Raw genomic sequence first — 22,168 nt, forward strand, 5'->3', positions numbered from 1 at the left:
TTTGCACATTCTCCCCGTGTCTGCGTGGGTTTCGCCCCCACAACCCAAAAATGTGCAGAGTAGGTGGATTGGCCACGCTAAATTGCCCCTTAATTGGAAAAAATAATTGGGTAATCTAAATTTATAAAAAAAAAAATGTCTGACAAATCTGTTAGAATTCTTTGAGGAGGTAACAAGGAAGTTAGACAAAGGAGAACCAGTCGATGTGATTTATTTAGATTTCCAGAAGGCCTTTGACAAGGTGCCGCATAGGAGACTGTGAAAAGCCCCTAGTCGCCACATTCCGCCGCCTGTTCGGGGAGGCCGGTATGGGAATTGAACCCGCACTGCTGGCATTGTTCTGCATTCCAAGCCAGCGAATTAGCCAAGTGTGCGAAACCAGCCCCTAATTAACAAGAAGTTAGTCAAAGGAGAACCAGTGAACGTGATTTATTTAGATTTCCAGAAGACCTTTGACAAGGTGCCGCATAGGAGACTGTTAAATAAGTTAAGACCCCATGGTGTTAAGAGTAAGATCCTGGCATGGATAGAGGATTGGAGTGGGGATAAAGGGGTCTTTTTCAGGATGGCAGCTGGTGACTAGTGGTGTGCCTCAGAGGTCTGTGCTGGGACACCAACTTTTAACAATATACATTAATGATCTGGAAGAAGGAACTGAAGGCACTGTTGCTAAGTTTGCAGATGATACAAAGATCTGTAGAGGGACAGGTAGTATTGAGGAAGCAAGGGGGCTTTAGAAAGATTTGGACAGGCTAGGAGAGTGGGCAATGAAGTGGCAAACAAAATACAATGTGGAAAAGTGTGAGGTTATGCACTTTGGAAGGAGGAATTTAGGCAGAGATTATTTTCTAAATGGGGAAAATGCTTAGGAAATCAGAAGCACAAAGGAAGTTGGGAGTCCTTGTTCACGATTCTCTTAAGGTTAACGTGTAGGTTCAGTCGGCAGTTAAGGAGGCAAATGCAATGTTAGCATTCACATCAAGAGGGCTAGAATACAAGACCAGGGATGTACTTCTGAGGCTGTATATGGCTCTGTTCAGACCCCATTTGGAGTATTTTGGGCCCCGTATCTAAGGAAGGATGAGCTAACCTTGGAAAGGGTCCAGAGGAGATTCACAAGAATGATCCTTGGAATGAAGAACTTGTCGTATGAGGAACGATTGAGGATTCTGGGTCTGTACTCGTTGGAGTTTTGAAGGATGAGGGGGGATCTTATTGAAACTTACAGGCCTGAATAGAGTGGACGTGGAGAGGATGTTTCCACTTGTACGAAAAACTGGAACCAGAGGACACCATCTCAGACTAAAGGGGCGATCCTTTAAAACAGAGATGAGGAGGAGTTTATTTTGCCAGAGGGTGGTGAATCTGTGGAACTCTCTGACTGACGAAGGCTGTGGAGGAAAATCACTAAGACAGACATAGGTTTTTGTTCAATAAGGGGATCAGGGGTTATGGGGAGAATGGGGATGAGAAAATGTCAGCCATGATTGAATGGCGGAGCAGTCTCGATGGGCCAAGTGGCCTAATTCTGCTCCGATGTCTTATGGTTTCTCTCCCATGCTCTCCCTAATGAAGATCACCCTCTCTCGTGCTGTCTCTAATGAAGATCTCTCTTCGTGCTCCCTGATGAAGTTTTCTCTCATTCTCTCCCTGATGAAGATCTCTCTCTTGTCCTCTCTTTGATGAAGGTCTCTCTCTCGTGCTTTCTCTCATTCTCTCCCTGATGAAGATCTCTCTCTCGTGCTCTCTCTGATGAAGATCTCTCCCTCATGCTCACCCTGAAAGGTATTTTCTTCCAAATGTGTTCAACATAATTTAACATCCAACAGAGTAGACAGTTTGTACATTTTCCTCATTTACTCCCGTCCTCCCACCACGACCAACAACCCCTCAAGCATAGTCATGGACGACCTCCAAAGAACAAAGAAAAGTACAGCACAGGAACAGGCCCTTCGGCCCTCCAAGCCTGTGCCGACCATGTTGCCCGTCTAAACTAAAATCTTCTACACTTCCGGGGTCCGTATCCCTCTATTCCCATTCTATTCATGTATTTGTCAAGATGCCCCTTAAACGTCACTATCGTCCCTGCTTTCACCACCTCCTCCGGCAGCGAGTTCCAGGCACCCACTACCCTCTGTGTAAAAAACTTGCCTCGTACATCTCCTCTAAACCTTGCCCCTTGCACCTTAAACCTATGCCCCCTAGTAATTGACCCCTCTACCTTGGGAAAAAGTCTCTGACTATCCACTCTGTCTCTGCCCCTCATAATTTTGTGGACCTCTATCAGGTCGCCCCTCAACCCCCGTAGTTCCAGTGAGAACAAACCGAGTTTATTCAACCACTCCGCCTAGCTAATGCCCTCCACACCAGGAAACATCCTGGTAAATCTCTTCTCACACTCTCTAAAGCCTCCACAGCCTTCTGGTAGTGTGGAGACCAGAACTGAACACTATACTCCAAGTGTGGCCTAACTATGGTTCTATACAGCTGCAACATGTTGTGCAGGACCGCGTATCCGTGCCGGAGCAGCGTGCAGCACTCCAGCGCCATTCTGGCCCCCTGTGGGCCACTGAATCGCTGGGCCAAGAGGCCCGTTGACTCCGGCGTGAAACACTCCGGTGTTTACGCTGGCTTCAGCACTTTGCCGGGATTTTGGAGAATCCCGGCCACGATTCCCACACAGTGGAGCCATCCCTGACATGTCCTCAGTTTAAAGTCCTCAGCTGATTCCAAATGTTTAGAATTTAGAATTTTAGAACAGTACAGCACAGAACAGGCCCTTTGGCCCTCAATGTTGTGCCGAGCAATGATCACCCTACTCAAACCCACGTATCCACCCTATACCAGTAACTCTACAACCCCCATTAATCTTATTTTTTTTTCAGACACTAAGGGCAATTTAGCCTGGCCAATCCATCTAACCCGCACATCTTTGGACTGTGGGAGGAAACCCACGCACACACGGGGAGGATGTGCAGACTCCGCACAGACAGTGACCCAGCCAGGAATCGAACCTGGGACCCTGGAGCTGTGAAGCATTTATGCTAACCACCATGCTACCGTGCTGCCCTAAACTTTACTTTATGATTGCAGCACCGGACTGCTCGTGCATGTCCTGAGTGCGAATCTCAGCAGGGCTGTGACCATGACCCTCAGGATCATCCCGTCGCAAGACCCCTCCTCTAACCTGACCCAATCCCCCGTGTCGTCTCACATTTTTCACATTCGCTGCACAATAATAATACAGCAAATTCGGGAGCACCAATCCCCCTTCCCGCCTTTGCACCTTGCTGCACACGCAAATTCCAAGATTAACACATCTGCCTTTCGAAAAAAGGCCTTAGGGAGGAAAATTGGGAGGGATTGAAACACAAACAGGAATCTTGGCATATGTTCATCTTTACCACCTGTACCCTCCCTGCCAATGTCAAATGCAGAGTATCCCATTAGTTAAGGTGCCCTTTAACCTCCTCCCCCAACCCAGTCAGGTTCCACCTCTGCATTGTGGCCCACTCATCATGACAATACACCCCAAACCGCCCCCCCCCTCCCTTATCCCTAATGGTTCCTACAGCCCCTGCCTCTTCCTTTCCTCCAACTCAGGGAAGTCCTGCCCATTCAGGAACTGACCCTTATCAGCCTCCTCCTGCTCGCCCCTATACAGCCCCTGGAAGGCTTTGAAGACCTAATTTATCCTCTCTGGAAACCCCCCCCCCCCCCCCGACTTCCTTCACCTGCAGGATTTCCCTCAACTGTGCCTGTCGCCACAACTGGTGGGCCAATATGCAGCTTGCCTTCTCCCCATACTCCTACTGCTCCACCGCACCCACCAAAGCCTCTCACAAAACAGCCGCCAATACCTCTCCATTATGATCAAGCTCAATATAAGTGGCTGGTTTAGCTCACTCAGCTAAAATTGCTGGCTTTTAAAGCAGACCAAAGCAGGCCAGTAGCACGGTTTGATTCCTGTACCAGCCTCCCCGGACAGGGGAGTGGCGACTAGGGGCTTTCACAGTAACTTCATTTGAAGCCTTCTCGTGACAATAAGCGATTTTCATTTTTTCATTTCATAATTCTTAATCGCCACCATCCCGCAGATTTCCTTCTCGGCCAAAAGCCACGAAGCCGACCACTATCCCGGCCTCTGCACCTGACCTGAACAAGTCTCACGTCTAGGGGTGGCATGGTGACAGAGTGGTTAGCACTGCTGCCTCACAGCTCCAGTCCCCGGGTTCAATTACAGCTTTGGGACACTGTCTGTGCGGAGTCTGCACGTTCTGCCCGTGTCTGCGGGGGTTTCCTCCGGGTGCTCCTCAGAGAAAACATATAAAATTATGAAGGGAATAGATAGGATAGATGCGGGCAGGTTGTTTCCACTGGCGGGTGACAGCAGAACTAGTTCAGGCACGCAGTGCTATAGTATCAAACACTCCCAGGACAGGTACGGCACAGGATTAGATACAGAGTGAAGTTCCCCCTACACTGTCCCCATCAAACACTCCCAGGACAGGTACGGCACAGAGTTAGATACAGAGTAAAGCTCCCTCTACACCGTCGCCATTAACCACTCCCAGGACAGGTACAGCACGGGGTTAGATACAGAGTAAAGCTCCCTCTACACTGTCCCCATCAAACACTCCCAGGACAGATATAGCACGGGGTTAGATACAGAGTAAAGCTCCCTCTACACTGTCCCCATCAAACACTCCCAAGACAGGTACAGCACGGGGTTAGATACAGAGTAAAGCTCCCTCTACACTGTCCCCATCAAACACTCCCAAGACAGGTACAGCACGGGGTTAGATACAGAGTAAAGCTCTCTCTACACTGTCCCCATCAAACACTCCCAAGACAGGTACAGCACGGGGTTAGATACAGAGTAAAGCTCCCTCTACACTGTCCCCATCAAACACTCCCAGGACAGGTACGGCACAGGGTTAGATACCGAGTAAATCTCCCTCTACACTGTCCCCATCAAACACTCCCAGGACAGGTACGGCACAGGGTTAGATACAGAGTAAAGCTCCCTCTACACTGTCCCCATCAAACATTCCCAGGACAGCTACAGCATGGGGTTAGATACAGAGTAGAGCTCCCCCTACACTGTCCCATCAAACACTCCCAGGACAGGTACAGCACAGGGTTAGATACAGAGTAGAGCTCCCCCTACACTGTCCCCATCAAACACTCCCAGGACAGGTACAGCACGGGGTTAAATACTGAGTAAAGCTCCCTCTGCACTGTCCCCATCAAACACTCCCAGGACAGGTACAGCACGGGGTTAGATACACAGTTATGCTGTATCCCGTGCTGTACCTGTCCTTGGGAGTGTTTGTTGGGGACAGTGGAGAGGGAGCTTTACTCTGTATCTAACTCCCACTGGCGGGTGAAAGCCTCAAAATAAGGGGAAGTAGATTTAGGACTGAGTTTAGGAGGAACTTCTTCACCCAAAGGGTTGTGAATCTACGGAATTCCTTGCCCAATGAAGCTGTTGAATCTCCTTCATTAAATGTTTTAAGGTAAAGATAGATAGTTTTTTGAAGAATAAAGGGATTAAGGGTTATGTTGTGTTGGAACCAACAATTCTACGGACACGTGCTTGTAGGATTAGAATAACGGTTTTAATATACTCACAACAGAGCCAGCCGGTTAGCCATTGAACTTTCGGTGAACTGGCCAGCTGACCATGTGGCACTAATCTTTATACAGCAGCTCCAGGGGGAGGAGTCCTGGGCGGAACCAAGGGAGAAGCCCAGTACAATTCTCGAGCATTCCCAGAGCTACTCCCCTGGTGGTCAGGTGGTGCAACTGCACTTACAATACAGGCACATGTATATACAGATTATAATCCGGTGTGAATCACATTCACCACATGTTGTTTGGGCCGGAAAGTGGAGCTGAGTCCACAAAAGATCAGCCATGATCTCATTGAATGGCGGAGCAGGCTCGAGGGGCCAGATGGCCTACTCCTGCTCCTAGTTCTTATGTTCTTATGCTCCAGTTTCCTCCCACAGCCCAAAAACGTGCAGGTTAGGTGGATTGGCCATGATAAATTGCCCTTAGTGACCAAATAGGTTAGGTGGGATTATGGGAATAAAGTGGAGGTGTGGGCTTGGGTGGGATGCTCATTCTGGGGCCGGTGCAGACGCAATGGGCTGAATGACCTCCTTCTGCACTGTAAATTCGAAATTCTGGATAGTGCGGAGCGTTGTCCGAAATCACTATTCCTGCATATTCCGTTCCTTCCATCCCCATCTACACCGCCCGGCTCACCACAAAACAGGCTGGCAGGGGCCAGGCTGGATGTGCCAGGGTGCCAAGGTGGCACTTTGCCCATGCCAGGGTTCAGGCCCGGGAATGCCCTGCCAGTTTGAGGTTGGGTACGGGAGGCTCGAGGCTGGTGAGTTGGGGCGTTTTGGGGGTCCCGGGGCTGCACCGGGGAGGGTCGAAAGATCAGGGCGCTGTTTAAAGATGGCGTCCCAATCCTTTCCCACACTGAAGAGTTGTGCAACTGAGTGCATGAAATGTGACTGGCTGCGTCCTCGGCTGGGCGTTATCCATTCAGACTGGAAAAAAAACCAGATGGCGTTAGATGGCGAGGTAGCGCCGTGAATAACCTCTCTAATCCAGCCAAGAACTGAGGTTTTTTTTTGGATGGATTGTGCCCAGTGATACAACCATGGTGCATATTGTAATGTGTAACTCTGTAGATACATGCTGAAAAAATGTCTGTATTGACATGTCTGTATTAAAACTCCCTCTACACTGTCCCCACCAAACACTCCCAGGACAGGTACAGCACGGGTTTAGATACAGAGTAAAGCTCCCTCTACACTGTCCCCATCAAACACTCCCAGGACAGGTACAGCACGGGGTTAGATACAGAGTAAAGCTCCCTCTACACTGTCCCCACCAAACACTCCCAGGACAGGTACAGCACGGGGTTAGATACAGAGTAAAGCTCCCTCTACACTGTCCCCACCAAACACTCCCAGGACAGGTACAGCACAGGGTTAGATACAGAGTAAAGCTCCTTCTACACTGTCCCCATCAAACACTCCCAGGACAGGTACAGCACGGGGTTAGGTACAGAGTAAAGCTCCCTCTACACTGTCCCCATCAAACATTCCCAGGACAGGTACAGCACTGGGTTAGATACAGAGTAAAGCTCCCTCTACACTGTCCCCATCAAACACTCCCAGGACAGGTACAGCATGGGGTTAGTGATGCACGATCAATTGCACAAAAGACTCAGATTGGTACAACTGTGGCTTTATTACAGTCAGATACGTGGCCTCCTACTGCAGTTGGTGAAATGGCTGATCAGGAGGAGTCATGCATATTTATACGGCTCCTTGTGGGCGGAGCTAGCCGGCAGGGGCTACTGGCAAACCTGTAGTATACGTCCAACCGTACATCCCCTAATACAGGTGCACACAGTTAACGCAGTGGATCACCACATTCACCCCCTGTTAAAATTGAGTCCGACGGGGGCAGCGTGGAAGTATATACAGATTTGCGAATAATTTACAGAGGGGAGGGGGAAAAATATATGTCCATCTTGTAGTCTGGTGCCCGTCAGAGGGTAAGCCTGTTTGACGGTTCGTTGGGAGCGACGTAGCGATGGTGGCGATGTCGGTGCTGGCGGTGTCGGCGTCGGCGACAGCGGTGTTGGTATTGGCCAGTAGTTGGATGACTCCGGGGAGCGTGCCGAAGTCTTCCTCGCCCTGTAGCGTGGGCAGGGGAAGGAGGGATGGACCTGGTGGGTCTAATGCTGGGAGCGCCGGGGAGGGGAGGGTGGCGCATGGGTGGGGAAGTGTGTGTGAGTGGAACCCGAGGGAGCCAGGTCCCTGAGTGAGGCCGTATCATGGTGGCCGCCGGGGAATTCCACACAGGCATACTGGGGGTTGGCGTGGAGCAGGCGTACCCTGTCCACCAAGGGGTGCGCCTTGTGGAGTCGGACATGCCTACGTAGTAGAACCGGTCCTGTAGCTGCGAGCCAAGTCGGGAGCGACTTCCTAGGGAAGGTAAGTCCTTGTGGACTTCCTAGGGAAGGTAAAAACACGTTCATGGGGTGTGTTGTTAGTAGCGGTGCACAGCAGTGACCGAATGGAGTAGAGTGCATCAGGGAGGACCTGCTGCCAGCGAGAGGCTGGGAGGTTCCTGGACCGTAGGGCCAGCTGGACGGCCCTCCAAACCGTCCCGTTCTCCCTCTCTACCTGCCCGTTTCCCCGGGGGTTGTAGCTGGTCGTCCTGCTGGAGGCGATACCCCTGCTGAGCAGGAAATGACGCAGCTCATCGCTCATGAACGAGGATCCCCTGTCACTGTGGATGTAGTCGGGGAAACCGAACAGAGCGAAGATGGAGTTGAGGGCCTTGATGACGGTGGCAGACGTCATATCCGGGCATGGGATGGCGAAGGGGAACCTGGAGAATTCATCGACCACACTGAGGATATATGTGTTGCGGTCGGTGGAGGGGAGGGGCCCTTTGAAATCCATGCTGAGGCGTTCAAAGGGGCGGGAGGCTTTAACCAGGCGCGCACGGTCTGGCCGGAAGAAGTGCGGCTTGCACTCTGCACAGACCTGGCAGTCTCTGGTGACTGTCCGTACTTCCTCGACGGAGTAGGGCAGATTGCGGGTTTTGACGAGGTGGTATAATCGAGTGACCCCCCGGGTGACAAAGGCTGTCGTGCAGGGCACGGAGTTGGTCTTGTGCGCTGGCACATGTACCTCGAGAGAGGGCATCTGGGGGCTCGTTGAGCTTGCCGGGGCGAATCAAGATCTCGTAATTGTAGGTGGAGAGCTCGATTCTCCACCGCAAGATTTTATCATTTTTGATCTTGCCCCGCTGCATGTTGTTGAACATGAAAGCTACCGACCGTTGGTCAGTGAGGAGAGTGAATCTCCTGCCGGCCAGGTAATGCCTCCAATGCCGCACCGCTTCAACGATAGCCTGGGCCTCCTTTTCAACAGACGAGTGTCAAATTTCAGAGGCATGAAAGGTGCGGGAAAAGAATGCCCACCTGGTTTAGAGTGGCGGCAGGGGCGACACCTGAAGCGTCGCTCTCTACTTGAAAGGGCAGTGTCTCATCTACTGCATGCATCCCGGCCTTGGCTATGTCTGCTCGAAGGCATGTTGTGCCTCGGCCGTGACGGGAAATTGAGTGGACTGTATAAGTGGGTGGGCCTTGTCCGCGTAGTTTGGGACCCACTGGGCGTAGTAGGAGAAGAACCCAAGGCAGGTTTGAGGGCCTTGGGGCAGTGAGGGAGGGGAAGCTCCATGAGGGGGCGCATGCGGTCGGGGACGGGCCCCAGGAGTCCGTTTTGGATTACGTAGCCGAGGATGGCTAAGCGGTTGGTGCTGAACACGCACTTCTCCTTGTTATAGGTGAGGTTGAGGAGAGTGGCGGTGTGGAGAAATTTGGCAAGGTTGACGTCGTGGTCCTGCTGGTCATGGCCGCAGATGGTGACGTTGTCCAGGTACGGAAACGTGGACCGGCAGTCCGTACCGGTCAACCATTCAGTCCATTTCTCTTTGGAATACCGAGACCCCGTTAGTGACGCCGAAGGGAACCCTAAGAAATTGATAGAGGCGACCGTCCGCCTCGAAGGCAGTGTAGGGACGGTCCGATTTACGGATGGGGAGTTGGTGGTAGGCGGATTTAAGGTCGATCATTGAGAAGACCCGGAACTGTGCAATCTGATTGACCATATCAGATATGCGGGGGAGGGGGTACGCGTCGAGCTGCGTGTACCGGTTGATGGTCTGGCTGTAGTCCACGACCATCCTGTGTTTCTCCCCAGTTTTAACCACTACCACTTGGGCTCTCCAGGGGCTATTGCTGGCCTCGATGATACCCTCCCGAAGCAGCCACTGGACCTCGGACCTAATGAAAGTCTTGTCCTGGGTGCTACACCATCTGCTCCGGGTGGCGACGGGTTTGCAATCCGCAGTTAGATCGGCAAAGAGGGAGGGGGGTCAACCTTGAGGGTCGTGAGGCCGCAAACGGTGAATGGGGGTAGGGGCCTGTCGAATTTGAGGGTGAGGCTCTGGAGATTACACTGAAAGTCCAGACCCAGCAATAGTGCAGCACAGAGGTTGGGGAGAACGTACAGGCGGAAACCGCTGAATTCTACGCCCTGGACAGTGAGATTGACCACACAGAACCCTTGGATCGAGACAGAGTGGGATCCGGAGGTCAGGGAGATCCGTTGGTTGGTGGGGTGGACCGTGAGGGAGCAGCGCCTTACCGTGTCTGGGTGAATGAAGCTTTCGGTGCTCCTGGAGTCCAGCAGGCAAGAGGTCGCGTTGCCGTTGATTTTCACTGTCGTCGAAGCGGTGGCCAGGTTGTGAGGACAGGACTGGTCCAGTGTCATCGAGGCGAGCTGCAGGTGGTCATCCGAGAATTCAGATGGGGAGCGTCGGCGACCCGGATCCAGCGTTCCAGTCCCATGGGGGAGACAAAATGGTGGCGTCCAGAGGACCTGTTGAGGAGAAGATGGCGGCGCCCACGCAGCGCACGTTGAAGGGGTGGGGCAAGATGGCGGCATCCATGGAGCGCACGTTGCGGGCATGGGGCAAGATGGCAGCGCCCATGGTGCGCACGTTGTGGGGCGGGGCAAGATGGCGGTGCCCACGGGCCGCACGTGGCCCCGGGAGCAGAAGGTGGCGGCGCCCATTGTGCGATTGGCTGGGGGAAGTGAGCGATTTCGGGCGTGATAGCAGTGACTGCGCGGGCCTGGCACACCGCCGCAAAGTGGCCCTTCTTACCGCAGGATTTGCAAGTGGCGGCACCTGCTGGGCGACGCTGGCGGGGGTGCTTCTGCTGCCGCAGAAGTAGCAGCGGGGACCCCCAGGTGCGTGGTGTGGCAGGTGGCGCAGGCATATTGAGTAGGAGTGGCCCCAGCCGGGCGGGTCGTTTGCGGGGTCCAAGAGGAGTAGGACAGGTAGGCTGCGTGGCGAGCGGGGTAGGATTGGACGTTTTGAGATGCGACCGTCACGGAGAGCGCTAAAGCTTTCGACTCCGCTAGGTCGAGCATGGCCCCTTCCAGCAGTTGTTTTCGGATGGGGTCCGACGCAATCCCCGTCACAAATGCGTCACACATGAGGAGATTGGAATGTTCAGTGGCCGTGATGGCCTGACAGTCACAGTCCCGTACAAGTGGGATGAGAGCCCGCCAGAAGTCTTCGATCGACTCACCAGGTAGTTGTACGCGAGTGGCAAGTACGTGCCTTGCGAAGAGTGTGTTTGTCTTCTGAACGTAGTTCTCTTTAAGGAGTGCCATAGCGTCTGCGTAATTCGGGGCATCCTGGATCAGCGGGAACATGCTGGAGCTCAACCTGAAGTATAGAACTTGGATCTTCTGAGCTTCCGTCGGCGTGGGGGTCGCAGCGTTGATGTAGGCCTCAAAGCAAGCCAGCCAGTGATTAAAGTCCTTTCTGGTGTCTGGCGAGTGCGGTTCCAGCTGCAGACGATCTGGTTTGATCCTGATGTCCATAATGTAGAAAATCTGACTGTAATAAATTGATGCACGATCAATTGCACAAAAGACTCAGATTGGTACAACTGTGGCTTTATTACAGTCAGATGCGTGGCCTCCTACTGCAGCTGGCGAAATGGCAGATCAGAGGAGGACACGCATATTTATACGGCTCCTTGTGGGCGGAGCTAGCCGGCAGGGGCTACTGGCGAACCTGTAGTGTAGGTCCAACCGTACATCCCCTAATACAGGTGCACACAGTTAACACAGTGGATCACCACAGTTAGATACAGAGTAAAGCTCCCTCTACATTATACCCATCAAACACTCCCAGGACAGGTACAGCACGGGGTTAAATACAGAATAAAGCTCCCTCTACACTGACCCATCAAACACTCCCAGGACAGGTACAGCACGGGGTTAGATACAGAGTAAAGCTCCCTCTACACTGTCCCCATCAAACACTCCCAGGACAGGTACAGCACGGGGTTAGATACAGAGTAAATCTCCCTCTACACTGTCCCCATCAAACACTCCCAGGACAGGTACAGCACGAGGTTAGATACAGAGTAAAGCTCCCTCTACACTGTCCCCATCAAACACTTCCAGGACAGGTACAGCACGGGGTTAGATACAGAGTAAATCTCCCTCTACACTGTCCCCATCAAACACTCCCAGGACAGGTACAGCACGGGGTTAGATACAGAGTAAAGCTCCCTCTACACTGTCCCCATCAAACACTCCCAGGACAGGTACAGCACGAGGTTAGATACAGAGTAAAGCTCCCTCTACACTGTCCCCATCAAACACTTCCAGGACAGGTACAGCACGGGGTTAGATACAGAGTAAATCTCCCTCTACACTGTCCCCATCAAACACTCCCAGGACAGGTACAGCACGAGGTTAGATACAGAGTAAAGCTCCCTCTACATTATACCCATCAAACACTCCCAGGACAGCTACAGCACGGGGTTAGATACAGAGTAAAGCTCTCTCTGCACTGTCCCCATCAAACACTCCCAGGACAGGTACAGCACGGGGTTAGATAAAGAGTAAAGCTCCCTCTACACTGTCCCCATCAAACACTCCCAGGACAGGTACAGCCCGGGGTTAGATACAGAGTAAAGCTCCCTCTACACTGTCCCCATCAACCACTCCCAGGACAGGTACAGCCCGGGGTTAGATACAGTAAGAATTTCTCTCTGATGTTGAAATGGTGACTGTTTCCTGTTCGGATTTGAATCCATTTTGGATTTAGTGTTTGGACTTGAATTTGTGTCGAACAAACTGTCCGCTCTGTGTAAGAGTGAAGAGAATGATCAATGCTAGTGTTAGCCCTCCCATACCCAGATCTTTATTTTATTACAGGAACTTTGAATATTTATGTGGAAGAAGGGACACAGGAGAAAAGGAAAGTGTGGAGAGCCCGTGTGGACCAGGGGCTGACATGGAGCCTCGGCAGAGTGAACATTCGAACAGCACAAAGCTGGAAGGTGATACCCTCTGACCTCTGCCGTCAAACACACTGACGCTATCTCCCCAATAACCCACTGTGTTCGGGACAGGGGCTGTGACGCGGTCTATCCCACTCACCGCTCTCCCACTGCTTCTCCAGGCTTCCCAATGGTAGAGAGAGATTATTCTAACCGTGTTGTTCAGTTAGGTGTGTGGATTGTGGGAGCCGGATAAGGCTGGGCCTGGGCCTTCCTGTGCTCTCATATATCACAATGATCTCATTAATGGCCCCCAAATTCTCTGACCATGGTTCTTTTTGTGTCACGAGGGGTGGATTTGGTATTCAGGGTGGGTGAGGTGGGGATGGGCGGGATGGGGGCGCAGTGGTGGGTGGCGATGGTGGTTGGCGTTTCTGGAAGGGAACGAAGGTATTTCTGTTAGCTCTGTCTGTTGTTGAGTAAAGAGTCAAGATTTCTACTCCTTTCCCAAGATGCGTTTATTTTCCTTGAACGCACTCCAAACAAACTCTATCACCACACCACACCCAACAAACTCTATCACCACACCACACCCAACAAACTCTATCACCACACCCAACAAACTCTATCACCACACCACACCCAACAAACTCTATCACCACACCACACCGTACAAACTCTATCACCACACCCAACAAACTCTATCACCACACCCAACAAATTCTATCACCACACCACACCCAACAAATTCTATCATCACACCACACCGTACAAACTCTACCATCACACCACACCGTACAAACTCTACCATCACACCATACAAACTCTATCACCACACCACACCGTACAAACTCTACCATCACACCATACAAACTCTATCACCACACCACACCGTACAAACTCTACCATCACACCATACAAACTCTATCACCACACCACACCGTACAAACTCTATCACCACACCACACCCAACAAACTCTATCACCACACCGTACAAACTCTATCACCACACCACACCGTACAAACTCTACCATCACACCATACAAACTCTATCACCACACCACACCCAACAAACTCTATCACCACACCACACCCAACAAACTCTATCACCACACCACACCCAACAAACTCTATCATCACACCACACCCAACAAACTCTATCATCACACCACACCCAACAAACTCTATCATCACACCACACCCAACAAACTCTATCACCACACCACACTGTACAAACTCTATCACCACACCCAACAAACTCTATCATCACACCACACCCAACAAACTCTATCATCACACCACACCGTACAAACTCTATCACCACACCACACCCAACAAACTCTATCACCACACCCAACAAACTCTATCATCACACCACACCCAACAAACTCTATCACCACACCACACCCAACAAACTCTATCACCACACCACACCGTACAAACTCTATCACCACACCCAACAAACTCTATCACCACACCACACCCAACAAACTCTATCACCACACCACACTGTACAAACTCTATCACCACACCCAACAAACTCTATCACCACACCGTACAAACTCTATCATCACACCACACCCAACAAACTCTATCACCACACCACACTGTACAAACTCTATCACCACACCCAACAAACTCTATCATCACACCACACCCAACAAACTCTATCACCACACCACACCCAACAAACTCTATCACCACACTGTACAAACTCTATCACCACACCGTACAAACTCTATCATCACACCACACCCAACAAACTCTATCACCACTCCACACCCAACAAACTCTATCACCACACTGTACAAACTCTATCACCACACCCAACAAACTCTATCACCACACCACACCCAACAAACTCTATCACCACACTGTACAAACTCTATCACCACACCCAACAAACTCTATCATCACACCACACCCAACAAACTCTATCATCACACCACACCCAACAAACTCTATCACCACACCACACCCAACAAACTCTATCACCACACCACACCCAACAAACTCTATCACCACACCACACCCAACAAACTCTATCACCACACCGTACAAACTCTATCACCACACCACACCGTACAAACTCTATCACCACACCCAACAAACTCTATCATCACACCACACCCAACAAACTCTATCACCACACCCAACAAACTCTATCACCACACCGTACAAACTCTATCATCACACCACACCCAACAAACTCTATCACCACACCCAACAAACTCTATCATCACACCACACCCAACAAACTCTATCACCACACCCAACAAACTCTATCATCACACCACACCCAACAAACTCTATCACCACACCGTACAAACTCTATCACCACACCACACTGTACAAACTCTATCACCACACCCAACAAACTCTATCACCACACCACACTGTACAAACTCTATCACCACACCCAACAAACTCTATCACCACACCGTACAAACTCTATCATCACACCACACCCAACAAACTCTATCACCACACCATACAAACTCTATATCATCACACCACACCGTACAAACTCTATCACCACACCACACCCAACAAACTCTATCACCACACCACACCCAACAAACTCTATCACCACACCACACCCAACAAACTCTATCACCACACCGTACAAACTCTATCACCACACCACACCATACAAACTCTATCACCACACCACACTGTACAAACTCTATCACCACACCCAACAAACTCTATCACCACACCACACCGTACAAACTCTATCACCACACCCAACAAACTCTATCACCACACCACACCCAACAAACTCTATCACCACACCACACCGTACAAACTCTATCACCACACCCAACAAACTCTATCACCACACCACACCCAACAAACTCTATCACCACACTGTACAAACTCTATCACCACATCACACCCAACAAACTCTATCACCACACCACACCCAACAAACTCTATCACCACACCCAACAAACTCTATCATCACACCACACCCAACAAACTCTATCACCACACCGTACAAACTCTATCATCACACCACACCCAACAAACTCTATCACCACACCATACAACTCTACCATCACACCACACCCAACAAACTCTATCACCACACCGTACAAACTCTATCACCACACCACACCATACAAACTCTATCACCACACCATACAAACTCTATCACCACACCGTACAAACTCTATCATCACACCACACCCAACAAACTCTATCACCACACCATACAACTCTACCATCACACCACACCCAACAAACTCTATCACCACACCCAACAAACTCTATCACCACACCACACCCAACAAACTCTATCACCACACCACACCCAACAAACTCTATCACCACACCACACCCAACAAACTCTATCACCACACCACACCCAACAAACTCTATCACCACACCACACCGTACAAACTCTACCATCACACCACACCGTACAAACTCTACCATCACACCATACAAACTCTATCACCACACCACACCGTACAAACTCTACCATCACACCATACAAACTCTATCACCACACCACACCGTACAAACTCTACCATCACACCATACAAACTCTATCACCACACCACACCGTACAAACTCTATCACCACACCACACCCAACAAACTCTATCACCACACCGTACAAACTCTATCACCACACCACACCGTACAAACTCTACCATCACACCATACAAACTCTATCACCACACCACACCCAACAAACTCTATCACCACACCACACTGTACAAACTCTATCACCACACCCAACAAACTCTATCACCACACCACACCCAACAAACTCTATCATCACACCACACCCAACAAACTCTATCATCACACCACACCCAACAAACTCTATCATCACACCACACCCAACAAACTCTATCATCACACCACACCCAACAAACTCTATCATCACACCACACCCAACAAACTCTATCACCACACCACACCGTACAAACTCTATCACCACACCCAACAAACTCTATCATCACACCACACCCAACAAACTCTATCACCACACCACACTGTACAAACTCTATCACCACACCCAACAAACTCTATCACCACACCGTACAAACTCTATCACCACACCACACCCAACAAACTCTATCACCACACCACACTGTACAAACTCTATCACCACACCCAACAAACTCTATCACCACACCACACCCAACAAACTCTATCACCACACTGTACAAACTCTATCACCACACCGTACAAACTCTATCATCACACCACACCCAACAAACTCTATCACCACACCACACTGTACAAACTCTATCACCACACCCAACAAACTCTATCATCACACCACACCCAACAAACTCTATCACCACACCACACCCAACAAACTCTATCATCACACCACACCCAACAAACTCTATCATCACACCACACCCAACAAACTCTATCACCACACCCAACAAACTCTATCACCACACCACACCCAACAAACTCTATCACCACACCACACCCAACAAACTCTATCACCACACCGTACAAACTCTATCACCACACCACACCGTACAAACTCTATCACCACACCCAACAAACTCTATCATCACACCACACCCAACAAACTCTATCACCACACCCAACAAACTCTATCACCACACCGTACAAACTCTATCATCACACCACACCCAACAAACTCTATCACCACACTGTACAAACTCTATCACCACACCCAACAAACTCTATCATCACACCACACCCAACAAACTCTATCACCACACCCAACAAACTCTATCACCACACCACACCCAACAAACTCTATCACCACACCGTACAAACTCTATCACCACACCACACTGTACAAACTCTATCACCACACCCAACAAACTCTATCACCACACCACACTGTACAAACTCTATCACCACACCCAACAAACTCTATCACCACACCGTACAAACTCTATCATCACACCACACCCAACAAACTCTATCACCACACCATACAAACTCTATATCATCACACCACACCGTACAAACTCTATCACCACACCACACCCAACAAACTCTATCACCACACCACACCCAACAAACTCTATCACCACACCCAACAAACTCTATCACCACATCACACCCAACAAACTCTATCACCACACCACACCCAACAAACTCTATCACCACACCCAACAAACTCTATCATCACACCACACCCAACAAACTCTATCACCACACCGTACAAACTCTATCATCACACCACACCCAACAAACTCTATCACCACACCATACAACTCTACCATCACACCACACCCAACAAACTCTATCACCACACCGTACAAACTCTATCACCACACCACACCATACAAACTCTATCACCACACCACACCGTACAAACTCTATCACCACACCCAACAAACTCTATCACCACACCACACCGTACAAACTCTATCACCACACCACACCGTACAAACTCTATCACCACACCCAACAAACTCTATCACCACACCCAACAAACTCTATCACCACACCACACCCAACAAACTCTATCACCACACCACACCCAACAAACTCTATCACCACACCACACCGTACAAACTCTATCACCACACCCAACAAACTCTATCACCACACCCAACAAACTCTATCACCACACCACACCCAACAAACTCTATCACCACACCACACCCAACAAACTCTATCACCACACCCAACAAACTCTATCACCACATCACACCCAACAAACTCTATCACCACACCACACCCAACAAACTCTATCACCACACCCAACAAACTCTATCATCACACCACACCCAACAAACTCTATCACCACACCGTACAAACTCTATCATCACACCACACCCAACAAACTCTATCACCACACCATACAACTCTACCATCACACCACACCCAACAAACTCTATCACCACACCGTACAAACTCTATCACCACACCACACCATACAAACTCTATCACCACACCATACAAACTCTATCACCACACCGTACAAACTCTATCACCACACCATACAAACTCTATCACCACACCATACAAGTGCCACCTGCAGCCCCTTTACATATCAATGTAAATTATTGGATACTTAACATCAATGAGACATGTAATTGAAATGTCTCTTAACCCATTCCTAACATTTCCAGGATAGGGGGGTATGGTGGGCTGGGCTTTGGTGTCCCCAGGTTATTGACAGCCTTTCCATCTACAGCTGATCTTTGAAGCAATTGGAGGAGGAGCAACCATGTCACATATTGCAATCGATGATGTCACTCTTCATCACACAGAATGCCCTCGAGTCGGTGAGTGACCCTGCGACCCCTGACCCCTACCTTCTAGTGATTCCCCTGACCCCCTACTCCCGGAAAACGACCCATCAGACCATTAGATATAGAAGCAGAATTAGACCACTCAGCCCATCGTGTCTGCTCCAACATTCAAGCATGTCTGATATTTTTCACATCCCCATTCTCCTGCCTTCTCCCCATAACCCTGATTCTTTATTAATTAAGAACCTATCTATCTCTGTCTTAAAGACACTCAATGATTTGGTCTCCACAGCCTTCTGCGGCAAAGAGTTCCACAGATTCACCACCCTCTGGCTGAAGAAATTCCTCCTCATCTCAGTTTTAAAGGATCTTCCCTTCAGGCTGAGGCCGTGCCCTCAGGTTCTATTCTCTCCTACGCGTTAAAATATCCTCTCCATGTCCACTCTATCTTTCATTCTAGCTCAGTATTCCCTGTGACCCTGTGACCACCCCCCCCCCCCCCCAGCCCCTAGCTCCTAATGAGAGTGATCATGTGACCCCTAAACCCCTGGTGAGTGACTTGTAACTCCTACCCCTCTGGTGAGTGACCTTGTGAATCCTTTTTTTAAATATAAATTTAGAGTACCCAATTATTATTTTTTTTCTGATTAAGGGGCAACTTAGCGTGGCCAATCCACCTAACTTGCACATCTTTCGGGTTGTGGAGGTGAAACCCACGCAGACACGGGGAGAATGTGCAAACACTTCATGGACAGTGACCCAGGGCCGGGATTTGAACCCGAGTCCTCAGCGCCGTAGTCCCAGTGCTATCCACTGTGCCACCGTGCTACCGCCCCCTGTAAATCCTAACCCTGTAATCCCGTCACCCCTACTCCTGGTGTGTGATGTGGATTCACTTGAGGAAGGAGCAGTGCTCCGAAAGCTCGCCTTTGAAACAAACCTGTTGGACTTTAACCTGGTGTTGTAAGACTTCTTCCTGGTGTGTGAACCTGTGACCCCGAACTGCTACCCGCTAAGAGTGACCCGTTGACCTCCAACCTTCCCCACCAACGGTTCCTGGGGGTGTGAGCCTTAACCATACGCCCCCCCTGTCCCTGTCCCCACTCAGCTCCCTCACACTGTGCAGGAGGTTTCCCTCTGTCAGTGCTGTGTGACCCAGTGTTGGAGCAGGGAGGACCCAGCCTGCCCCAGGCACTTGGTGACTCTGTGGCAAACCCACGTCCTGGTGAAGAAACGGAGAACTCAGAATGTGGTTCTCTGATCCTGTAGGAGGCTGCATTGTTGACAGTGTGTCTGCTGAGATCCCCTGCAATTGCGCTCTTCACAGTTCTCAAAGCCCTTCGCCCACTGAGAGCAGATACTGAGGCTCCAGGAGAGGCCAACACACCCGCACTCACCGAGAGCGAGATAGTCAAGATTAGAGGAGGGGCCGGGGGGGTGTCAGGGTGACTCAATTGGATATATTTCACTATCAGGCCCCCAGGTGGAGGTGGTCACGTACCTCAGACTGGGGTATATAAGTACCCCTTAGTCCTTGGCATTCTACAAATCTCTTTGCACCAATTGGGGGCACAGGGCCCATGGTTAACATTGCACCCGGCTGCGTCAGACTGGACTAGGTTGGGCTGGGCCAGGAATTGCAGATATTTACCTGAAGGCGGGAGGAGTGAATTATCTCCACCTTTCCTTCCTAGGAACCTGTGACTTTGAGCTGGACCCGTGTGGCTGGAAGAATGTCCTGAACCCCAAACTTGACTCCAAGGACTGGGATTGGAATAACGGGCAAACCCCCAGCTACTTCAAAGGGCCCGAGGTGGACCACACACTGAGGACCTCACAAGGTGGGTGGAACTGCAGAGTTAGTATTGCCAGGCTGTGGTGCCCTGCCTCTCTGAGTATTAACCTGTGTGATCACAGCTACCACCAGTCACAAGATGGTAAAGCAAAAAGTGCAGAGGATACCGGAAGTCTGCAGAGGGATTTGAATAGGTTAAGTGAATGGGCTAGGGTCTGGCAGGTGGAATACAATGTTGACAAATGTGAGGTTATCCATTTTGGTAGGAATAACAGCAAAAGGGATTATTATTTAAATGAGAAAATATTAAAACATGCTGGTGTGCAGAGAGACCTGGGTGTGCTAGTGCATGTGTCGCAAAATGTTGGTTTACAGGTGCAACAGGTGATTAAGAAGGCAAATGGAATTTTGTCCTTCATTGCTCGAGGGATGGAGTTTAAGACTAGGGAGGTTATGCTGCAGCTGTATAAGGTGTTAGTGAGGCTACACCTGGAGTATTGTGTTCAGTTTTGGTCTCCTTACCTGAGAAAGGACGTACTGTCGCTGGAGGGTGTGCAGAGGAGATTCACTAGGTTAATCCCAGAGCTGAAGGGGTTGGATTACGAGGAGAGGTTGAGTAGACTGGGACTGTACTCGTTGGAATTTAGAAGGATGAGGGGGGATCTTATAGAAACATATAAAATTATGAAGGGAATAGATAGGATAGATGCGGGCAGGTTGTTTCCACTGGTGGGTGGAAGCAGAACTAGGGGACATAGCCTCAAAATAAAGGGAAGTAGATTTAGGACTGAGTTTAGGAGAAGCTTCTTCACCCAAAGGGTTGTGAATCTATGGAATTCCTTGCCCAGTGAAGCAGTTGAGGCTCCTTCATTAAATGTTTTAAAGATAGAGATAGATAGTTTTTTGAAGAATAAAGGGATTAAGGGTTATGGTGTTCGGGCCGGAAAGTGGAGCTGAGTCCACAAAAGATCAGCCATGATCTCATTGAATGGCGGAGCAGGCTCGAGGGGCCAGATGGCCTACTCCTGCTCCTAGTTCTTATGTTCTTATGTTCTTATAAGCTGCAAGAGCTGTGAGCTGATAACACAGATAGGCAAGGACAGGACAGGTGGGCAGTGACAAGACAGGTGGGCAGCGACAGGACAGGTGGGCAGCGACAGGACAGGTGGGCAGCGACAGGACAGGTGGGCAGCGACAGGACAGGTGGGCAGCGACAGGACAGGTGGGCAGCGACAGGACAGGT

The 22,168-nt window shown here is 50.2% G+C and overlaps 1 protein-coding gene across 2 annotated transcripts in view; it reads left to right on the forward strand.

The window, feature by feature from the left end:
* The window catches only part of mamdc4 (MAM domain containing 4), a 119,296-nt gene that overhangs the window by 26,391 nt on the left and 70,737 nt on the right, over window positions 1–22,168 (forward strand). For both annotated transcript variants that reach the window (XR_005458551.1, XM_038782582.1), the window contains exons 7-9: window positions 12,852–12,976; window positions 19,073–19,163; window positions 20,825–20,971. Coding sequence is in view for 1 of the 2 variants with exons in the window: in XM_038782582.1 (XP_038638510.1) it covers window positions 12,852–12,976; window positions 19,073–19,163; window positions 20,825–20,971 (363 nt within the window). In the remaining variant the exon portion in view is untranslated. The remainder of the gene's footprint in view (window positions 1–12,851; window positions 12,977–19,072; window positions 19,164–20,824; window positions 20,972–22,168) is intronic.

The sequence above is a fragment of the Scyliorhinus canicula genome, chromosome 21 (genome assembly GCF_902713615.1).
Source record: "Scyliorhinus canicula chromosome 21, sScyCan1.1, whole genome shotgun sequence".
NCBI lineage: Eukaryota > Metazoa > Chordata > Chondrichthyes > Carcharhiniformes > Scyliorhinidae > Scyliorhinus > Scyliorhinus canicula.